The 23,927-nt window shown below is 35.6% G+C and overlaps 1 protein-coding gene and 1 long non-coding RNA gene across 3 annotated transcripts in view; one reads left to right on the top strand and one right to left on the bottom strand.

Annotated features, from left to right (window-relative positions):
- The window catches only part of LOC129257963 (sortilin-like), a 28,126-nt gene extending 23,530 nt beyond the window's left edge, over positions 1 to 4,596 (top strand). For both annotated transcript variants that reach the window (XM_054896413.2, XM_064096161.1), the window contains exon 21: positions 116 to 4,596. In XM_054896413.2, coding sequence (XP_054752388.2) covers positions 116 to 130 — 15 coding nt within the window. In that variant the 3' untranslated portion in view covers positions 131 to 4,596. The remainder of the gene's footprint in view (positions 1 to 115) is intronic.
- Positions 4,597 to 5,370: 774 nt separating this feature from the next.
- On the bottom strand, positions 5,371 to 23,262 carry LOC129257964 (uncharacterized). The gene is made up of 4 exons (XR_008584212.2): positions 23,114 to 23,262; positions 13,236 to 13,291; positions 11,026 to 11,113; positions 5,371 to 8,737 (listed from the first exon to the last, which is right to left on the bottom strand). It is a non-coding gene; the product is annotated as an uncharacterized LOC129257964 (long non-coding RNA).
- Positions 23,263 to 23,927: the final 665 nt, after the last annotated feature.

Genomic DNA, 23,927 nt, shown 5'->3' with positions numbered 1-23,927 from the left:
TCAAATGTTATTCTCTTGATTTTTCTATTTAAGTAACATTCAGAACAACTGTGATGTTCTGGGTAATTAAAGAAGTCTTTCACTAGGTCTTTTTTTTTCTTCTTTCTTTCTGCAGGATATGCTAGAATGAACACAGCTATCAGGAGGTCTGTTTGTGTTTGTGGGATACTGCTACACATCTACACAGCTGTACTTCAAAAGGAAGCCAAAAGTATTGAATTAAATAAGTGCCTTTTAATGACATATAAGAATAACATAATTTAATGATTTTGTACTTTTTCCTTTCAATGGCATATCTTCTGATATGGCATGACTACCTTTTGCAACATCTGTGTTTAAGCAAGTGGGATATGATTTGTCTTTATCTGGCTACTAAAAACTGTGGACTAATCAAATTCTTAGAAAGGTAGTTTTGTCCAAAGTTGCATAAAAGAGCTCATGAGATTGTGATCATATCAGTTCATGGCACTGTAATAATTGTGCTCTAATGACTTTGTCTGCTGTTAGATATTTATTTGAGGGTCGATGCATATAAAGCATGGTTTGTGGTTTACCGCGACGGAACACTATAAGATGTTGATGTCATGGTAACTCTTGAGTATAGCTTTAGATGTTGCTTGGAGTCATTCTTTGTATTGTATTGTAGAGGCCCCTAATTAAGGTCACAAAACAACCACCTTTCTGTAGTAAACGTGTCTTATTCAAATACAACGTGGACAAATACGTGGTGCATAGAGGAACTAACTAACTTGGATTTGTTTGCTTGTTTTGATACTGTTGTATTATTTTATTATACAAGTAAATGTAGTGCTGAGTTATAATTGAAAAAAGAAGAGTTCAGACATTTTGGTTTTTCTATGATCATTTCTTTCAAATGAAAGTTTATAAAAATGTCTATAGTATGATATACAATGCATATATCAACTCAGATTGAATTATCTTCCTGATGCATTCTTGATGCTTACATCATCATCTTATTTCATGCAGAGTATTCATTTCCTATTAGGTTTCAGATAATGTTTACACTTTTGTTTTTTGGTTCAGGTCATTTACTTTAGATGTTTTTTGACAGTGCAATTTTGTTTATGACCCAGGAAGGCATACCTTGCAATCTTCTACAAAGAAAGATGAATATATGTATATATTGTTTTATTTATATATCGGCAAAGAAATTCACTGCAATCTGTCGTGTGAAGAAATATATATTGATTGAACGAGGTCATGCAATATTACCCTGCACCTTGGATATCAATTCCAGACTTTTTTTAAACCATAGAAGTAACCAGCTTTATGTTATCCCAATTCAAGTTAAATCTTGAAAGATTGTTTTGGGACACTCATGCTACATGTATTCCAGTAGAAAATTACCCCCATGTTAAACCTCTCAGTACCAGGCCATGAAAAGCCCACTGAGTTATTCCACACTGATGAGCCAACAGTACTGAGAGGGTTAATACTCATAGGCAGAGCTTTTCCGTAACATCATATCAATGTTGGGAGTGAACACTAGGGTACTTATGTGCAGGCGCATTTTCTCCTTAAATGTTGAGAGTGAACATTTTGGCATTGTCATTGATTTTGTTTTAATCGGGTTACTAGTATTTAAATATGATATGATATGAATGTAAGTACCTCTTTTCAAATACACTTGATGCATGCTATCATTTTTCATCCTTTTTTTAAGCTTGCAAAGGAAGCACATAAAGTGCAAATGGAAGGTCTTATCACTTCAGGTTTTTCTTAAAGGATTTACATATTATATTTTGTTATTGTATTGTGCATATAACATAATTATCTACTGCAAAAAATTTGTATCTATTAAAAGACAAGTCCACCCCTACAAAAAGTTGATTTGAATAAAAAGAGAAAAATCCAACGAGCACAACACTGAAAATTTCATCAAAATTTGTCCTGTGAAACAAAGTTTTATTCCTCCCTGAACATGTGGCATTACCAATTGTTATAACATTTTATGGTTCAGTTAAGTTGGTCCTTCATGTCAAATTGGTAAAAATGGAAATATTGTATAATTCAAACAATAAAAAACAAAAGAAATAGTGAGTGATGGACATCATCGACTCATTTGCATGTCACTGAGTTGTGCATATACATATTTTGTGAAAAATAAGCGAAACTCTAAAATGTCATAACTTTCTTATTTTACATCCGATTTTGATCAAATTTTCTGCATTATGCTCGTTTGATTTTTCTTTGTTTATTCAAATCAACATTTTTCTGGGATGGACTTGACCTTTAAAAAAGATTTCTCCTGGGGATTCTTAATTACGTATGAAATTGTCCTGCATCCTTTAAACATACTGGGTATTACTGGTCATGAAGATAGAAGTCTGTGCATATGGAATCTTCTTTTTTCCTTTTTAATTTTTCATGAAACGTCTTTTTTTCAACCTGTAGTTTGACATTGAGTCAGTGTCATTATTATAAGTGAAGAAATATGAACACTTCATTCCTTTCTTTTTTATATTTTGTTATTGAAGTTTATTTTTGTCATTTTCAAGATATTGATAAAAAAAATGAAAATGTTTAATTTTCAATTATTAATGCATATTCTGATAGTGATAGTGTCGTGGGATTTATATTTGAAAGAAATAATTTACAGTTTCACCTTTTATATGAATGCTTAATTACTGGTGTATTGAGTTTAAGAAGGAAAAATTATTCTTCATTCTTTTCTTTTGTGTATAATTTGATTGTGAGGATATTCATTGTACAACCCATTTCTCTAACATGTAGCAAAAGCCTTGATTTAACCATTGTATTACAGAGTTGAAATTGGTGTATGTATTCTTGTAAGCTCATAAATTGCTAATTTCCATATTTCCTTTTTCTCCATTCATTTTTAACAAAAGAAAGTGGTGTAGATATTTGTGTACAGACTAAACTGTTTAAAATGTATGTATAAAATAACATAGTCTTCCAGGATGCATGTCTAGATATAATAGTAACTGTAAGTGAAGTTGCCATTCGCAACCTACAGAGATTGGACTGTATTCTGAACTCTGGGTAAAGTAAACCCTGGTCTAAAGTTGTAGTGTATCTATGGATAGCCAATTGTGACACAATTCTCTCATAAGAGGTTCAATTTATCAGCTCATTGACATTTATAAACAATTCAAATTGTCTAAAAATAGAAACTTACTTTTTTCCCACCATTAAAAAGAATAATAAATAGAAAAAACATAATTTAAACAAAATGTTTAATTTTTGGCTTCCCATCAATTTTTTTAGACCATGGTCTAAGTTAAACTAGACTTCAGAATACAAGTCAAAGAATTTACTTCTCAAGGGGAATACAGTTTTATGAAGTTGTTGGCTACAGAAAGGCTACAAGAGAAGATAAAAGCTTGAAGAATCTTGTGAAGAATTATTACATGAGCAATTAGAAATCTATTTACCTTTTGGGAAATGGTTATTTAATTTACACTATAAGTGCATAACGAAATTCGTCTTTATCTTATTTTTTTATTTATTATTATATTTTTTTTTTTGGGGGGGGGTGGTGGGTAGTCCTGATCGGGTTTCACAAAACTTTCATTAATAGTACAGGGCCAAATGGCAACCATTGTAAAGCATAAGTTTAATACATGGACCACATCCACAGTGGGTTGTTAAATGTATGTGTAAACATGATGGTGTTCAGAAACATTGCCAAGGGTAAGAAAAGAATGTTTGTGTTATGAAATTGTCACTAGATCTTGATTCATCTCTTCAAACTTGTTTCACTTTATGTCAATGTAAATACTCGAAAAGTTATATACGTTTTGTTAAGGTCACCATTCAAAACACATTCCACTTAAACATTGCCTCAAAATTTTCTATAGAAAGGTGCAATGGGAATTTCTAAGAAATTTATACATAAATGTCGAATAGTATTGCCTCAGATCATTTGTTCAAATTGCACCAAAAACAGATTATTTGTAATGATTATGGTCTACTTTTCAATAAATATCTATTTATTCAAACTACAGATATTAAAGTCATGTTTCTCACATTAGATATTAACAGTATGGTTGCAATTTGCAAATGATAAAGTGCATCATAATTTTCCATAATTGAAAATACAATGTCACCTCTTATGACTCTTTGCCCACTCTGTTAATAGACTAGAGTAACATATGATACCGTGGACTGCCAACTTTGACTCGAGTCACATCTCATTCACAGTACACACAGAGTACTCAGTCTATTGTACATGTATATACAATGCTTGGTTATTGTGAGCTGATTAGCATAGTCCAAGCAGCAAAACCCTTAAGGTTGCACCCTAAACTTGATAGCCACAGGAGGGATTACATGTACATGTATGTCGGTGGCGGGCAAAGAGTTGATACAACTCATTTCATAAATTACATGTGTGGTGGGTAATATCATGTGCAAGTGTTTCAATGTAAAATGTTCCTAATTTGATATCACTGTTATCTAAAGAGGGTGAATTCAGTTTATCCATTTATTCAAGAAGTCTTGAATGGAAATCCAGGTGGCCACTATTCAATTTCTGATCTACAGCAATATGATTTATTATTATTATTTTTAATAAAAGGTCCGTTGGGCTATATATTACCGTTTTCATGAAAACAGTGTCCAGAGTTGCTTTGATTTTGTGCTTAAAGTGATCATTTCACTTTGTTCTGATTTAAAAAATTCTCATTTTGGTTCTTGAAAATGGGCTAAACATTAGGCTTCTGGTGTAAAAATACCATCTTAAAAGTTTCAAAGTATCATATCTACAGCAACAATTTTAAAACCTTGGAGATGTAAACCAAAGTTTGAAAATAATTGAGGGTTGGTTTCAATGACTATGTGTATACAGCGAATCTGTACAACACAAAAACTGCGTGTGTATATGAGACACAAACAGCAGAAGGCAGTCAACAAAGCCAACAGATTTTTTGAATTGGAGAAAACTGGTCATAAGCTGAACCTGTCTACTACATGGTTCTCAAAATCAGGCTAATAACTTGCCACTTATACCTAAATTAGAGTTTTTCATCCTATATTTTGGTCTGTTTCAGGGTTTTTAAGGACAAATACAGGCACTCATACACATGTTTCATCTCATTTTGAGAATTTTTTAAATCAGCTGCTCACAAAGTGAAACGATCCCTTTAAATACATGTATTACTCTTCATGTCATTAATAGTGGAACCAATATTTTAGCCCCCTTCATGATTATGCAATGGATATTCAGGTTTGACACGTTAAGAATGATAATATAACTAATCCTTTGCCATCAACATGTGTTCATATCATGACAAACCTGCTCAACTCCACACTTTAAAACCTACATTTGATACAAAGTCACTCTAAATATTCACATTACACTACTCTGAAAATATGAAGGTTTCAGCCATTTCTTCTTTACAAAACAAATCAAAGAATTCAGTTTTATTTTCAAAGATATCTTACACTTCCCATCCCAAAAGACAACCTCCCTCTGACATAGTCTCATTCACAATGACAAGTCTGCTACATTATTTCTCAACTGTGGTATCCTGATCATATACGCTAACAATTTTATAGATGTACTCATTTTGACAGCGTATATGAACAGGATCAGTGAACTTGCAGGTATTTTACTTCCTCCCTTGTAAACACTTATTTTGCAAATAGCAACAGAGACAAAATACCACATTTCTATTACATTGCAGTAAGCAAACTCGTACCCTGGTCATATGTGCCATGTCACAAAACTGGGAAAATGGAAATCATGAAAACCAATTATAATAGCAGAGTATGATCACAGAGCATGAGAGTTGCGAGACACGACAAACTGGAAAGTTGCCATGGCCAAGAGATAAATGCAATTCCATGACTTTTCACAAATTTTCCAAATTCCCCGACTTTTCCCTGACTTTCCATGACCACAATTTTTTCATGGATTTTCCATGACTGGGAACCCTGTTACAGATTTTTTTTGTGTGAATTGTTATACAGTCATTTCTTTTGAGATGGTGAGCAGTGACTGTGTGCATTAAAGCATTCTGACCGACCCTTGTTCATGTAAACCTTGGTCAAAATATTGCGACAACATTGCAGTTTTCTGAAGCATACATTGTAAATGAATTGGGATTTTGGAAAATACTTTGATTGAATACTTTGCATTGGTAATATCACTGTAATATTGTGGTATTGGCCTACATGCACATGAGCAGGGTACGAGTTAGAATGTGCCATTGTTCACACACACCAGCAATAGCGTATTTTAACATCCACTTCACAGTAGCTTTCTGCAACGTTCAGAATCAATTGAAAATGCCCAATGGACAGAATAGAGGTCATTGTCGGGAGCTGGTGGACCGGGACAGCACATCGTCTCAAGATTTGGACAGGACAAAAAATTGCATTTATATCGTTTGTCCCCTGGGCCGTTTCATAAAGCAGTTCGTAAGTTAGGAGTGACTTTAGGAATGACTGGTTGTCCTTTCTTGTGGTAAATGGTATATACCAAAATGTTCATTGGCAATGGTTAAGTGCATAAGGATCACCAGTCGTTCGTAAAGTCGCTTTTAACTTACTAATAACTTTATGAAACACCAACCAGGACGACATTGCTGTTTTGATTCACTGATTTTTGACGAAGGCTGCTTTGGTATGAAGGGCTTTTGACAAAAGATTTTCTGCATTACAGAAAGTGTCGGCGAAGTGATTGCTAAAATGCCCTACTAATCTGTCTTCATGTACTGTAACAGTCAGAGATATGTGACATACATAATATAAAATGCATTTGAATATTTTTCTTGATTTAGTCTGAATGGACACTTACACCAGTCAAATTTCATACACATACGGTTGTATACCCTCCTTATTGAAAGATCATATACACAAACAGGTAGCAATATAAAGACAACATTGTTGATGTCTGTGTAAAGGAAATAGAATATGCTCAAAAGAGGGTAGCATGAAGGACCTATCCAATTTTTTTTTTGTTTTTAGAAAAGGAGAAGTGTGGGCGGGGGGGCACCATTGCTCTGGGACTGCGTAAAGTTGCACCTCACTTCATCGTTGCATGTAGGAGAGATCACTTCATCACACAGGTAAACTCATGTTCAAAATACTGCATATTGAGAGATGATGGACAGGATGCTTGGGGGGGATTTTGAAATTTTGATACCAAAATAATCAATAACGCATCCAATACTGGAAGCAAATTATAAACACTTCATGATCAAAGCTCATTTAGATCTGGGACCGTCCTCCAACGTTACCATCCGAAAGACGTGACCAGGGCTACAACCTTGAACCTCTGCATCAATTTGTGACTCCCCCAATTTAGCTTGGATAATAAGCACATGCCAGAACACCCATATTGGGGGCTATCTGTATGAATTAGACATACGTAATAATATTCCCTGAAATTCCTGTACTTCTTTCAAAATCCTGATCTCAAGTAACAGTGATTTCAGCACCTATTCCTATTGCAACTATATTGATAACATATGATTATGTACATGCACAATGTCAGAAATAAAAATGAAGAGAAAACCAGGAAGACGATCACTTAAATTATGAACATGATCATAATTCCTTATTGACGTGGTACAACCGCCTCCACATTGACCGTTTCATAAAACCAAACGGCTAGAATTGATTCTATGACGAACTTGCTCTTAATCAAATTCGAACCTTTTCAATATTGTGAGCTTGCCATTGATAACACAGGGCCTTGTTCTTGTAATGCACTTCTGAAAATGTCGACAGAGAATCAACAGCTATCTTAACCTTTCAATCAAAGCTACGGATATGAAGTTGGGCATGGATTTCTGGACAGGTTGTGTGTCTTGATAAGATGGCAATTTCAAGACTTTGGAAAGCATGGTGATGTATGTAGCGTTTGTTTTTGACAACCCGGTGCATGTGCAGGAGATGATCAGTCACTTATAACTTATTTTGTTATTTGTGACATTTCAATCTCTTGCAAATACTGCAATTCATTATCGTTATTCATTCCATCATAATTCCTATATCTGTTGCATTTAATACCAGTGACGGATATAAACACAATATACACGGTTTTCAGAGGTTTTGATGAAACTATGGTCCCCTCAGTGATGCCTGCAACCATTTCCTGTAGGAATATAGTTTCGTTTGCATCACCTTGCATCTCCTTTCGTGGCTGTACATATTTGTTCACTACCTATTCCCCCCAGTATTTACAAGTGATCATGAACATCTGTACACAAATATTGAACATTGACACAAAGATGTAAATATTTGGAAGGTTATTAAATTAAGATTAATTTTTATTCTGTTATCTCAGCTTATGGGCATCCAAGGGAAAAGGTCAACAGAGAATTTTCTTCTCCAGGTATATTTCTTTGTCTGATATTAATAAATCAGATTGTTGCTTTGGCATCAAATGGCATACAGCCAAAGGGGCAATGTTATACTATTTGAACCAACTATGTCATATTACCCTCCAAGGCAGTCAACAGCATTCAAATATTACATTTCTAACTTTTTCTCTCAAAAATAAGTTGCTTCAGCTGTAACGAGGAGCGTGAAGTTCAACGCAATGCAGTATATGTCACCTAATCTCCATAGAATAAAAGAATGATAGTATAATGATAGTAAGACTAAAGTTTGTTGAGGCGATGTGTCCCATTCCCGCTGTTCCGGTGCTTGCTTTCATCAATCAGCAGGAGTCAAATTAGTAAAAAATTTCGTCATTTTTTCTTTCCTCCTCCTCCTCCTCCTGATTTCTTGATACCACTACCACCTGAAAAAAGAAAGAAAAAATGAGACAGTTAGAACTGTGAAAGCAGTACCAGTGAATAGTGCAATGAACTTGAAAGGGGGAAGTCACTGGGGTTCTGTCTATAGAAAGCAAATACTTATTTCAAGTACTTTAACCCTAAACTGGCCGGGGGGGGGGGGGGGTTGAATCAACCCCCCCCTCAACATTTTCTGCGATCATTCCGCCGCGCAAATTTTTTTGACCGTGCCACTCGCAGAGTTTATACTTTTAAGTCTTGCGCATCTTTTGAGACCAAATTTACGACGCCCGGGTACGCGGTCCTGAAATTACGCAACATTTTGTAAGTGCATGTCAGACCAAAAATTGTTCCAAAACGTGATTTTGTGTACAAAGTTAATGCAAAATGAGTTTTCTCATCTTATTCATAAAGATATGATTATTTTTACTTTAAACAGCTAAAATCAATTGATTTTAGCATAATTATGCTTCAAAAAGGTTGTGCAATAAATCTGGTGAAAAAACAAAGAAAAACAAAAGGTTGAAAAACAAAGAAATACATAAGAAATTCATAAAACAATAAAATACATAAGAAATTGATTTCCAAACCGAAGTTTTTTTCAATTGCGATTGTTAAGAATGCTACAAAGATTATTTTTACCAAAAATTAGCATTCTAGGAGCTTTATTTAGTGAATTAGAGCAAAAAGTATGATTTATGCATAAATTAGCATAATTAATTCATATAAAATAAAATCTCATTATTTTGGAAAACTTGACCATACAGCCTTGTAGATTACATCGCACATTACAAGCGTGCAAATTTTTGCGGCGCTCGCGCGGTCGGCGGCCGAGATCTCAGGGGGGGGTTGAATCAACCCCCCCCCCCCCCCCCCGGCCACAGAACAGCCTAAAAAGCCCGGCCTAGTTAGGGTTAAGCCTAATTCTGTATACGAAATCATGTTAGGATATCTTAATAATTAACTATTATAAAAAAACAAGAAAAGAACATATAATGAAAATAATGAAACATTTTTGTATAGCGCAAATTACATAATACAAAAATACAAATTAATTTATCAAGAAATAAAAGAAATCCATATCGCATTTAAAGTAGTATGGAGATGGATGAAGCACTCAGGAAAAACTCCATATATGAAAAGAACAGAACTTTGATAAAATAATAACAAATCATATGTCAAAACAAGATTTCCATGGTTCTACAAAAAATAAAAACAACAATAAGTAAAAAGACATACCATCTTTGTTCCTTTTTCTCTCTTTTATATAGAGAGAAATGATTAAAGTGATGAAGTATTCTGAAGTCTGTTTTAACTTAGTCCACAGTCTAACTCTGTGCTAAAATTATGGGTAGCCAAAAATTATGTTTATATCATATATTTCTTACGTTTACTATTTTGATTCTTTTTGCTTTCATAATGAAGAGAGATACTTCAATTATAATTCCCAGACATTTATGAACAATTTGGGTGTCATATGAGTTAATAAATTGAATGTGTACTGTAACAGAATTTTAGCTCCAATCGGCTCTCCATAGTTAAACCACAACTTTAAACCAGGGTTTAATTCAAACCGGAGTTAAGAATATGGGCCTTTTAAATATGTAGACGTTGGGTTTGAAAGAAGCAGCAGTTGACCAGTTTGCAATGTTTGTATTTTTAATGATCATGTGCTGAGGAGGGATGATTTGAATGTTTTAAGAAGGGCTTTGGGTTTGAGGTGTGTGGGACGGCCAAAGTAGAAAAAAAAGCAGAGGAAGACAGTATTCAGGGTTTCGTTGAGGATGATGCACTGCATTGTGCAACGTAAATAGGATTGCTTCAAGAGTGAGGTGTATGAGGTCACCTCCTTCAAGAGGGGTTAGAGGGGCATAACTGGATTTAAAACGCTGGTGTATTGTATTGACCAGATGGCTTAAAGAATTTCAAGGATAAATTATTTTGGACATTCAACATTCCACATGGATATTAGGTTTGAGTTAATTACTCATGAATTATTCACTCACATAGTTTTGCCAGAAGCATTACCATGTCACTGTTGTTTGAAGATAAATGTCAGTTGGGTGTTAATGATTTCAAAATGAGTTTGTATGAAATAAATGGCCACCAAAGTGTCTGTAAAAATAAATTTAATATCTGTGCCAAAAGATTCTGGAAGAAATTGTTTAATTCCTGAATTAGCAAAATAAGCATTGCATTCCAGCCAGATGTTATTCAAGATCAAAATACCCGTTTACATCTCCTGTATAGAGTAGATAAAAATGTGGTCATCTAAATTAATAGACATTCTTACCCATAGGGCCCTTCTTTCCCGCCATAGCTTGAGCTTCCTTTAATTTCTTCTGTTCTTCTTTCATTTTCTGCTTATGAGCCATATCGTCCTGCAGATATAAAACATAAGAGGGGCGTGTTTCATGTGGCATCTAGTCAGTGATTTTCACCGACAAATTTGCTCTCAGCCAATCAGACGCAAAGATTTCAGTAGCTTATCACACTTGTCATTGACTATTTGTTTCATGATATGCTCTCCAGATGGAAGTGCCTTTTAATGGATCACATGAGAGCAGGGAACTTTTCAAATCATGAATATACTTAGGATATTGAGAGCAAATATCAACATGTAGAATTAGTCTTTACTAACATCAATCTTGTTCATATATTTTTGTTGTAAATGCATACATGTCCCATCCTCATTTGGTAAGATCTCTATTACATCGTAGTACAAAAAGGGGAAATAAAGAAAACAAGGGAAGATAAATAAAGATGAGCAAGAGGAAAAACAAGTGGAGCGCCTGTGGAAGTCTCACCTGCAATACGCGATTCAATTCAATATACAGTGTAGCAGCAGTGCTGACTTTGAAAACTACTATAAAATAATTATTATAAAAAAAAAAAACACCATTCATATAATGATACAATACTAAATGTACGTTCATTGACCATAAATGACATTAGACCTTGATCATGTGACCTAAGATTTGCCAATGATACTTGATTACCCATATGTCCACAATTCATAAACTATATCCATAAACTTTGAAATTTATGACACCAATTTAATAATTACCTCCAACATGGCCAAAGTTCATTGACCTTAATGACCTTTGACCTTGGTCATGCAACCTGAAACTCGCAAAGGATGATACTTGATTACTCTTACATGTAAGTCCAAGTTTTATGAACTAGACCAATACAATTTCAGAGTTATGATGGTAATTCAACAAATATTCCCAAAATGGCCAAAGTTCATTGACCTTAATGACCTGAAACTTTCACAGGATGTTCAGTTATAATTGATTACCCTTATGGCCAAGTTTCATACACTATGTCCATATACCGGTACTTTCTAAGTTATCATGATATTTCAAAAACTTAACCTTAGGTTAAGATTTCGATATTGACTCCCCCAACATGGTTTAAGTTCATTGACCCTAAATGACCTTTGACCTTGGTCATGTGACCTGAAACTCGCACAGGATGTTCAGAGATACTTGATTACTCTAATGTCCAGGTTTTATGAATCATATCCATAAACTTTTCAAGTTATAATGGTAATTCAACAAATACCCCCAACTTGGCCAAAGTTCATTCACCCTAAATGACATTTAACCTTCGTCATGTGACTTGAAACTCAGGTAGGATGCTCAGTAATATTTGATTACCCTTATGGCCAAGTTTCATAAACTAGGTCCATATACTTTTTAAGTTATGATGAAATTTCAAAAACTTAACCTTAGGTTAAGATTTCGATATTGACTCCCCAACATGGTCTAAGTTCATTGACCCAAAATGACCTTTGACCTTAGTCATGTGACCCGGAACTCGAGCAGGATGTTCAGTAATACTTGATTAACCTTATGATCAAGTTTCATGAACTAGGTCCACATACTTTCTAAGTTATGCTGCCATTTCAGAAACTTAACCTTCGGTTAAGATTTGATGTTGACGCCGCCGCCGTCGGAAAAGCGGCGCCTATAGTGCAGGTGAGACAAAAAAGGAGGAAGGGTAAAGATGATCATCGGCGTCAATATGCAAACAACTCCACATACAGAGAAACTTAAAATTCTCTTCATTTGTTCAAAACAAAGACAAAAAAATGTGTATTTTTAATGCACAGATGAACACAATTATTTCCCAAGAAAATGAGAAAAGCAAATTCAAACAAAAGAAATGGAAAAAATGTAATTTGAAAATTTGTCATACTTTTCAGGGGGGGGGGGGCACAAGAGGTTAAATAATATTGAACAAGGTATCTCTCTTTGTATATAAATCTGGAATAATTTTTTTGTCACATTTCCTCTCCGGAGGGGGGGGGGGCACAGGGGGTTGACAAAATATTCCACAAGGCATTATTATCTGTATTTGGATTAATTCTTTTTAATACGGTCGGGGGAGGGGAGAAGGTGCATTCCATTGTGCACTATAACACCCCCACCCCGATCTGTGCATGAAACAGATTATAAGACTACAAACTCAAGCTCAAGCTGGAATAAAAGAACTCACTTCATCTAATTCACCGCCCTTTTTCTTGGGCTGCTTCAGGGGCTTCTTTTTTCCACCTGCAGAAAAAAAAAAAAATGCAAAAACTATAAAACCAAAGTGTTGATTGAGAGTGAAAAACATTTCCATTGGAACATAATCTGAAAAGGTGACTGGTATAAGCCCAGGCAGTCAGGCACCAGAGTATAGTTCCAACCAATGTCACGAAATTGGCAAAATTGGCATCTGACATCACAAACCGGTAATAGTGCCCCTCAGCCATAAAAAAAAAATTAAAAAACTGTCTGGGGCCTACGTCTTGATGGGCAGGGCTTAAAGGGGAATCCAGCCTTGGCTATAAAAGTTGTGTTGGGAAGGAGAAAAATAAATTAAACAGAATGGTGAAGTTTGAAAGAAATCGGACAAGCAATAAGGAAGTTATAGCTGCTTTAAAAATTGAGATCACTAATACTATGTAGATTTCAAATTGGCAACTGAGTAAGTAAATCATGACAAGAAGCAAGGACAACTTTCCATAGGCCATGTACTTTATTAGCAGGGATTTGTGGTTTTCTCCTAAGTACCCATTCCCCTTGGGCAGTAATCTAAATATAACACAGGTAGTATATTGTTTTATGTCCTCATGAAAGAAAAATATAATTTGAAATAAAACTTTTTAGAAAAATTACATTATAGCCATAATATGTATTGGGAGTACATTGAAGAGTAGTCCTTGCCTTACATCACTATCACATCCCATATGCGGCCAATTTGAAGTCTCCATGGGTATAGTGATTACCAATATTTACAACTTTTAAAAATTCATAACTTTCTTGTTGTTTGTCCAATATTGTTCAAACTTTCACCTATCAACTTGTCTGATTTTTCTTTTCCTTATAAAAACAAGTTTTTATTTGGGTTGGATTCCCCTTTAATTTAATCACCTGGTCTTGGAGATAGGGGTCTAGAACTAGAGTCTAGACCCAATATCTTTGAATTTACAGTAATGTAACTAACACTCTAACACTAACAGTGAGCATACACGCAATGAATCACCTCTGAAATATTATTGATAATTTCTCACTCAACACAAGTCATTCAATTTCTTTTCAATTAAAGAGGGCCTAAAGTCACCTCAAGATACAGACTTCCCCTGGCACTAGATGGTGCTGTCATGCATGTGCACAAAAAGTCAATACATGAGTTGGCCCAACCTGTTCTTCTATATTTTGAGCGAACCATTCAGTTACGTTTAGCGACATCTTCACATTTCCTGGCAGCCGAGTTGATTATCTGTCAATGTGACATGTTTCTATGGCTGCTCTGGGAGTAGAACAGTCCTAGGTCAGCATCAACATAGCCTAGTGCCTATTTTTAGCCACTAGCCTACACATTATAGTGTCCAGTATGCATACATATACATGCATTTCCAGCACATTTTATGGAGTAGATCTATTAGGCCAAGTAAAAAAATTAAGTAGTTGATCATCCAGGACTCCGGTTTTTCGAGAGCAGTGATGAGGGAGGTCCTTACTTTTTGCTGTCTTACTACATTAAAAAAAAAAATTATTTAACAAATAATATAATATACAAGTGGAACGCCTCTGGCAGTCTCGCCTGCATTACGCAATTTAATATAGCAGCAGTGCTAACTTTGAAAACTACTACAAAATAATCATTCACAAAAACACCATTCATATAATGACATAACACCACGTTCATTGACCATAAATGACATTTGAACGGAGACTTAAGACTGTCAACTACACCCATGTCCACATTTCATTCACTCTATCCATAAACTTTCAAAGTTATGATGGCAATTCAACAATTACCCCAACATGGCCTAAGTTTATTGATCTTAACTGACCTTTGACTTGGTTTTGTGACCTGAAACTCACAGGGGATGTTCAGTGATGCTTTATTACTCTTATATCCCAAGTTTTATGAACTAGATCCATAAACTTTCAGAGTTAGGATGGTAATTTAACAAATACCCCCAACAAGGCCAAAGTTCATTGACCTTAAATGACCATTGACCATGGTCATGTGACCTGAAACTCGCACAGGATATTCAGTGGTACTTGATTAACCCAACGTCCAAGTTTCATGGACTAGATCCATAAATTTTCAAACTTATGATAGTAATTCAACAAATACCCCCAACTTGACCAAAGTTCATTGACCCTAAATGACCTTTGATCTTGGTCACGTGACCTGAAACTCAAGCAGGATGTTCACTAATACTTGATTAACCTTATGCCCAAGTTTCATGAACTAGGTCCATATACTTTCTAAGTAATGATGTCATTTCAAAAACTTAACCTGCGGTTAAGATTTTGAAAATAATTTTCCCAACATGGTCTAAGTTCATTGACCCTAAATGACCTTTGACCTTGGTCATGTGACCTGAAACTCAGGCAGGATGTTCAGTAATACTTGATTAATCTTATGTCCAAGTTTCATGAACTAGGTCCATATACTTTCTAAGTTATGATGTCATTTCAAAAACTTAACCTCGGGTTAAGATTTGATGTTGACGCCGCCGCCGCCGTCGGAAAAGCGGTGCCTATAGTCTCGCTCTGCTATGCAGGCAAGACAAAAACTTAATTATAAATAATCATTATTGTAATAATAATTATTTATAAAATTTATAATCAAGTTTCAAATTTCATTATTTGTTAAATAATGATTTTTATCTATAAATTGTTCTTCAAAACGGCAATTTGTAACATCGCTATCGAACCTACTTACATGTACGTCATAACGAAGCGGTTCTAGGATCAAGCCTATTGTATGTGCGGTGTATAATGGATGGATAATGAATGGATCGAGGGATCTACACGAGATCGGTCTGGTAACAAACCTCGAATTTTTCACCTATTTATTAACAGATTTTTTGCACCTTCATACGCATTGATTAGGCTTACATGTATGAAGGTGTATAGATAAATTAAATCAAACAAATTTATGTGATTTCTATCTTCAAAGATGGATTTCCTCTCTTTCATGCCTATGGCAGGGGTTTCAAGGCTTCGTTATAAAGAAGTACATGTCAAAATTAGGCCTGGGACTTTCGGGTATTTTTGTCTTCGGGTACCCTTGGTAATTTTCGGGCGGGTACCTGAAAATCATGTCGCATGAAATATGACTGGTGGAAAAACCCCATAGGTGACGTCATCAAGCCACTACTCCGCAAGCAAACTTATGAATGAAAATATAGTAAGCATGCGCAGTGCAAACCTCCCGTGCCCCACGCAGTATTCCATCAAAACAAGTCCGCAATACTCTGTCACCTCGTACAAAATCAACCTATAAAGGGGGCCGTTAGCTCGCTCTGCGCACGTGCAGAGCAAGCTAACGGGCACCCTTTTCGTTCCCATGATACATTGCGCGATTCTGATTAGCGATATAAACTTATAATATGATGAACTGAAAATGGTAACACGAACGCGGTTGGCTAGCGCTTCGTATGCTCAAACTGCAAAAGAAACATGGCGACGATCGAACGATCTCAGTCACATCATGACTTGAAAAACTTGTAAATTTATGGATATTTCGAGGGTAATTGGTGAGATTCAAAATGAGACTTGTTTACTTTTGTGATGAGTTACGATCATGTCTTACACTACGCAATACAAATCAAATACATAGATCTATACGTTATACCGGTAAGCAATTTTCGGGTATCGGGTATTGATTTTTCTACCCGGGTACCCGAGGCTTCCGGGCGGGACCCGGGTTTTAGTCCCAGCCCTAGTCAAAATATGAAAAATTATTATTTAGATGTAGTGTTTTAGAGGTGCAGATATTTTTTGACGTCTTGAGAGGTTGTTTCGAGGAGACAAATATTGAAATTGATTTTTAACGTGTATGCCTACATGTATGCAAACCGTCCAAAATTGAAAATATTGGACGAAAATGAATATTTTGCCCGGCCCACAAGATTATCATTGGTTAATAAATGATTGTGCGCATGAAGCTATTGTAACGTCACAACAAAATTGCATTGCGTATAGTAGCGCTTTTCATAATTATGCAGACGATGTGGCGCATGCTACAGCTACATGTAAAAAAAAAAAATTGTAATTTATGTGAGAATTTTACGTACAATGCAATAAATACAATGCAATAAATACCGTGCATTTGGCCATAGTCACGGGACTAGGGTAATTTATGGTAAAAATATCTATCAAACTGAATTGTGAAAACAGAAATTATGCACTCACCACGATTATATGGATGAAGGTCTAACGTATGGCAGTATCCTGACATCAAGGCACAGACAGACTGGAACCTCAAAAAACGAAGTTCTGTCGCGGTAGCTCTCCTTCTTTCAGAATTCATAGCAAAATGGCCGTTCAGTACCGATGGTGTAGGGCGCATGCGCAAATTTGACAAAGTCTATATGCGCTAGTGCTATAGCCTCGGTCTCGATCGGCCATTTTGTTTAGAATTCTGAAAGAGGAGAGCTACCGCGACAGAACTTTTCGTTTTTTGAGGTTCCAACTTCCAGTCTGTGCCTCGATGTCAGGATACTGACTAGCCTGGAGGCGTCTGGGGAGTGAAAATCATAGTACTAACGTACGCTCACTCCCCACTGACGCCTGGCTTCCTTGAGCATTGGTCTACACACACACTAGATTTTCCCACGGTGAGAGTGGACCCAAATTATAAGTTAGGGTTAGGATTTTTACCCCAAACTACTGTACATGGGCCAAAACTAAGTTTTCCCCCCAAATTTAATATATTTGTATATATATTCCTTCATAGATATTATAAATATGAAAAATAATTAAGAGCACGAGCGTTGACTTACCAAGTCTGTTTTGGTCGCCATCTTGATCTCTTTGTTATCGATACCTAGATACCACACATGTGTATAGCTGCCAATTTAAATTTTTAAAATACTTGCATCGGCCGATAAATATTTTTGATCGTAAAATACTTGTCTCGATTGATAAATATTCTAAAATTGCTTCATGATATTTATCAAGCGATGCAAGTATTTTGCGATCAAAATATTTATCGGCCGATGCAAGTATTTTTAAAATTTAAATTGGCAGCTATACACACGTGTGGTATCTAGGTATCCATAACAAAGAGATCAAGATGGCGACCAAAACACACTTGGTAAGTCAACGCTCGTGCTCTTAATTATTTTTCATATTTATAATATCTATGAAGGAATATATATACAAATATATTAAATTTGGGGGGAAAACTTAGTTTTGGCCCATGTACAGTAGTTTGGGGTAAAAATCCTATCCCTAACTTATAATTTAGGTCCACTCTCACCGTGGGAAAATCTAGTGTTTGTGTAAACCAATGCTCAAGGAAGCCAGGCGTCAGTGGGGAGCGTACGTTAGTACTATGATTTTCATTCCCCAGACGCCTCCAGGCAAATAGTAATACTGACTGGAGCCTTCTTTGTGACGATGGAAACTTCTTTCCCTTCATCCTTTTTTTAATTTAGGGCCTAGCCTAGGCCCTACTTTCTTTTTTTTCGTTCCTTCACATTTTTTTTTTCTGTTTTCTCTTATTTTCTTATGCTTTTTCTTGTCTTTATGTAACACTTGTATTAGCCTTACTTAACTTGTTCGGCCCTATTTCTTAAAATTGGGCAAACTTTCCAAACGCGTCTCGACTCTTGTCCCACCCACTCATTCAATGAACAAGGTTACATGTATGAAAACCTCGTTCTCACTTATATCTCCACGTGTGGCAAAATAAGAGTGGCAATGTTTGGCTTATTTTCTCTTTTTATTTGGGACGAATGCTTGATTTTTTTACACTAACAGTTTCCATAACACTTATTCATCATACAACTTGGCCCTTAAGTAAATTTGTTTCTTTAAATTATTTTTTTCTTAATTAAAAATAGAGATAAAAAAATGAAAATTTTCTTGCCATATTACTTTCCACCATTAGAGGGCGTACACAAAATATGCCAAAAATTTAAGTTTTTGAGCGCTCTAGTGAATACAAAAATTATTCCCAAGTAATACTAATGAAAAATAAATTGCTACTGTATGGAAATTAGTAATTTTGGTCACAAAAGTGATATTTTAATGATTTTTTGGCATTATCTTGATCCAAGTCCCCGGTGACTCGGATCCACGGACAATTTTTCACAACGTAAAACATGTCCTACCTGTCTCTACCAACCTCGTAGTTGTGTGTTACTTGTCTCTTTTCAGTCTCCACTTTATTTTATTGGCGTAATAAATCAGAATTTGCATCATTCTCTATTGCTTTAGTTCGTAAACTATTACTTTTCATATAAATAAATTAGGATTATATTCATCTTTTTAAGTTTCTTACAATATCAAATTTGCTTTATTTCGTCTACGTTTTTACTAAATAAATCAATAAGCCCTGTATCCTCTTCAGTCTCAATTGCTTTATTTCGTTGATTCCTTATTTACTAAATAAATCAGAATTGCATCTACTTCTTTTCAATCTATATTGCTTTATTCCGTAAACTAGTACTTTTCATATAAATAAATCAGGATTATATTCATCGTTTTTATGTTTCTCACAATATAAAATTTGCTTTATTTCGTCTACGTTTTTACTAAATAAATCAATAGGCCCTAGATCCCTCTTCAGTCTTCATTGCTTTATTTCGTTGATTCCTAATTTACTAAATAAATCAGGATTGCATCTACTTTTTTTCAGTACTTATAGCTTTATTTCGTCGTACTTTTTATGATAAATAAATCCCTTTTCATATATATGTTTCTTAAGATTTTGCTTTATTTCGTCTATCACGTTTTTACTAAATAAATCAAATTGCATCTCGATCCCTCTTAACAGTCTCCATTGCTTTATTTCGTTAGGTAAAAGGAATGTCTGCATAATTACTCCTCGTGATCCAAGTCCCCCCTCTAAAATAAAAAGGCAATTAACCCCGTTGATATTCATCTACCCCTCATTTCCCTCCTCTTCAAAACCACTCTGCCACTTTTAGACAGTTTCCTAGAGATGATAAATGAATATTTTCGATAATAAGAATCATTAAAATCAATGAAAATCACATTAAAAACACTATTTAACTGTCTTATTACTCCTCATGATCCGAGTCCCCTTCCCGTGTTAAGACTGTCCAATTTCTCATAGGAGGGGACTTGGATAACGAGGAGTACTATTACTCGTGATCCAGGTCCCCTCTCCTAAAAATACAAAACGGCAATTAACCCGTTGATATTCATCTACCCCTCATTTCCCTCCTCTTCAAAACCACTCTGCCACTTTTAGACAGTTTCCTAGAGATGATAAATGAATATTTTCGATAATAAGAATCATTAAAATCAATGAAAATCACATTAAAAACACTATTTAACTGTCTAATTACTCCTCGTGATCCGAGTCCCCTTCCCGTGTTAAGACTGTCCAATTTCTCATAGGAGGGGACTTGGATAAGGAGGAGTACTATTACTCGTTATCCGAGTCCCCTCCTATGGGAAATTGGCAGTCTCAACATGGGAAGGGGACTCGGATCACGAGGAGTAATTAGACAGTTAAATAGTGTTTTTAATGTGATTAATTTTGTTTTATTTAGTGTTTTTGATCATTGTTTCATCAACTTGGAAGAATATACAGCCACAGGAGAGAAAAGAAAAAGACTATTATTGTCGTTTGAAAAAGTGTCCGAGTCATTTGTTATTGTGTCAATGGGAAAACGTGTGGTGGAAGGAAGTCCCCGTTCAGTGAGAAGCTTCGCACCGTTTCGCACCGCGAACAATAGATTTCTTTTGAAAATCTTCCAACCGTGGATTCCATTGAAAGTTTGCTGATATTTGAGGTGTGTCTCAAGTTTGTCCCCAGTGACTTGGATGACGATAAGGCCGATTTTTTAAAGTGTGTGCTCTGTACAGCATGGCCTAGACCAAAAGCTTCAGTCTCTGTATTTTGGTTGTTCCGCTGAACTACGTTGGCTCCACTCACCATACATAGACTGAAGGGGATGGGGCCCCGTACCTACAGCCAACGTATAGTGAACTAGCGTTTTATACTATAGATCGCGATTTAAAACTGTTTTTTAAGCAAAATTGAAAGTTTCATGGTTTCCATTATCAGGGAAATATAAATAACTTAAGTAATTGCATACCTTGGGCCGGAGTTATTGAAAAAAATCCTCTGGATGATTGAGAAATCTGTCATCTAAGACATTTTCACCTGACCTGACGGTTTTTCTTGCAAGTTGCCATCTTGAATGACGTCATTATCGTTATTAACTTAATGTCTCGAATCGATATATCGCGATTATAACTAGTACAAGTACTAGTATAACTAGTATCGTTTATCTTCGGTTTCGTTCGCATATGGAGCAGATCGTATAATATCGAAAGCAATATCGATATCACATTCATGATTGTTGACGTTCGTTTGTAAATATTTTATAGTTTGGCTGCCATTTTGCCCATTTTTATCGTGTTCAACCCAATTAAACATCGGTAAAGTATATTTTTCATGCCTTTTTCATCTATATTGTTTAAAGTATTTAAACATTGGAATATCAAGTTTTAAAAGTTTGTTGTTTATACATCCTTAGATTGTAAATTGGATGTGTAAAATTACATCAAACTTTGGAATTGGACTGTGAATTGACAAAAGGGAGGGAATGAGAACACATGCGAGCCCACACGTACACCCCACTCTAGGCGACACCCCAATACTTACCCGTGCTAATAAACTGGGACTCCACTCACGCGCGTTTGGGCCTCCCTAGCTTAGAACTAAGCACTAATTTCACCTTAAAAACTAAATCTACAAGGTATGTATAATCTATTTATAACTTTAATAATGTTTAATCGGTACTCACCGGTTCTTTTGTTGCATTTTCAGACCATTTCTCACAATTCTTCGTAAATATTTGCGGCAAATTTTGTCGCCATAGACAGCTTAGCGTCCATCTTTATTGATAAATGGAGCGCCCTTTACGATAGTTGTTAATGCCGCGGATAAATCGTTAGGCATTTTGGCCTGTGTTCAAGGCGTTCTTTCTGTTTTATTTTTTATATTGAAGATTGTGCATTTGTTGAATAGCGCCGTCTACGTCAGGTATGAGATCGAGTGTATAAATACACTCTTCCAAAATAATTATGATTCCGACCTGGCGCTGTTTAACTTCAATCTCTTTCACCTAAATTAGCGATGAATGCTAGCATTATAAAATATATATTATTAACGTCTGACGAAAAGAATAACCAACCGATCAGCTGACGAGAACGCGAATCACGTGATCTTCATATCAGCTTCGATCGCGAGTCAGAAGAGAAGAGCAGCTGCCCAGAAAATCAGGAAAAAGCCGTGAAAATGTAAGTTCCCCTTCATTTCTTTCATTTTTTGTTGTTGCTAATGATGCATTTACACTATAAAATTATAATTTAAATAAGAGAAAGGAATAGAGCTTGTACTTGTGATATAATTGCCTAAATATCCTGTTCTCAGAGATTTCTAACCAAAAATACTACTGATGTCGCCTATGTATGAGGTCCATACATGTAATGTTGGACCTCATTGGTACTAGGAGTGCGTACACCCTACCGTCGGTAAATGGGGATTACAGTAAAATGTCAGAAATTGTTGAATAAATCCCCAGAAACGACGGTTATTCCTGTCTAAGCATGGCCATACTACTACTACTACTAATAGTCCTACCTGTAGTGTAGTGTAGATTCCCCACAGGCAGGATGGTTGCAGTGAACAAGTGGTCCCACCTACTTAAAAGCGTGTACGGTACCATTATTCTGTATCGATCTACGTCAAATTTCAAATTCAAGTGTTATATTTATATCAGAAGTTACTGCGTTAATTATGACAGCTATATTCGATACAATCATTAGCAGTGCAATTCCTTTATTTAACCTCTTATTTATTTGACGATATAACCTTACCTTCCCTGCCGGACATGCTGAAATTTTCGAGTTTCTTTCTTTCTCGTACTATACACGTGAATGCGGAATTTTGCGCGCGCCGGTACAAATATAGTCTTAGTTTCAGATTCCCCAGCAACATTTTGTGTACGGAGAACAATTTCGGCAGCAATTACATATAGGCGGATCCAGGGGGGGGGGGGGGCCGCGGGGCCCGGGCCCCCCCCCCCCTATTGGCGGAGCAAAAAAAGAAAAAAAAAGGAAAGAGAGAAAAAGAGGGAAAAGGAGGGAAAAGAGAGGAGAAAAAAGAAGAGGAGGAAGATGAGTGAATAAAATAAGATGAGGGGAAGACTTGGAAAATAAATTAAAGAATCTTTCATATTGTCAGCTGTATAAAATTTTCGCTCGCGCTTCGCGCTCGCATTGCCTGTTAGGTGATTTTTATATGTTGTTCAATATGGAGTTTAAATATCAAGTTTGGAAGTCAATATACAAAACATATTTCACCTCGAAAATCGAACTTTCATTATTTTGTGTGATTTACAAATTGTTTTTAAAAAGTGCTTTGGTCTAAATATTAACGTTTTCTGCTCGTGCTGTGCGCTCGCAAATTTTGATTTATAAGGTAGGGGAGACCGGGGTTAGTTGGAACATTTTTGACAAAAATGGCTGTAAAATCCAAATAGATTTTATTCGAGAAACAATCAATATATCAGCTTGAAGCATATATCTCAGGGCTTCAAATGTACCCCATAAAATTTTTAACTCTATTATGGTTACTGAAAAAAATCCACCTTGAACAAGACTATCGCAAACGTTCCAACTTACCCCCATA

This window comes from Lytechinus pictus, chromosome 3 (genome assembly GCF_037042905.1).
Source record: "Lytechinus pictus isolate F3 Inbred chromosome 3, Lp3.0, whole genome shotgun sequence".
Lineage (NCBI taxonomy): Eukaryota > Metazoa > Echinodermata > Echinoidea > Temnopleuroida > Toxopneustidae > Lytechinus > Lytechinus pictus.
This window is presented reverse-complemented; position numbering and strand designations above follow the sequence as displayed.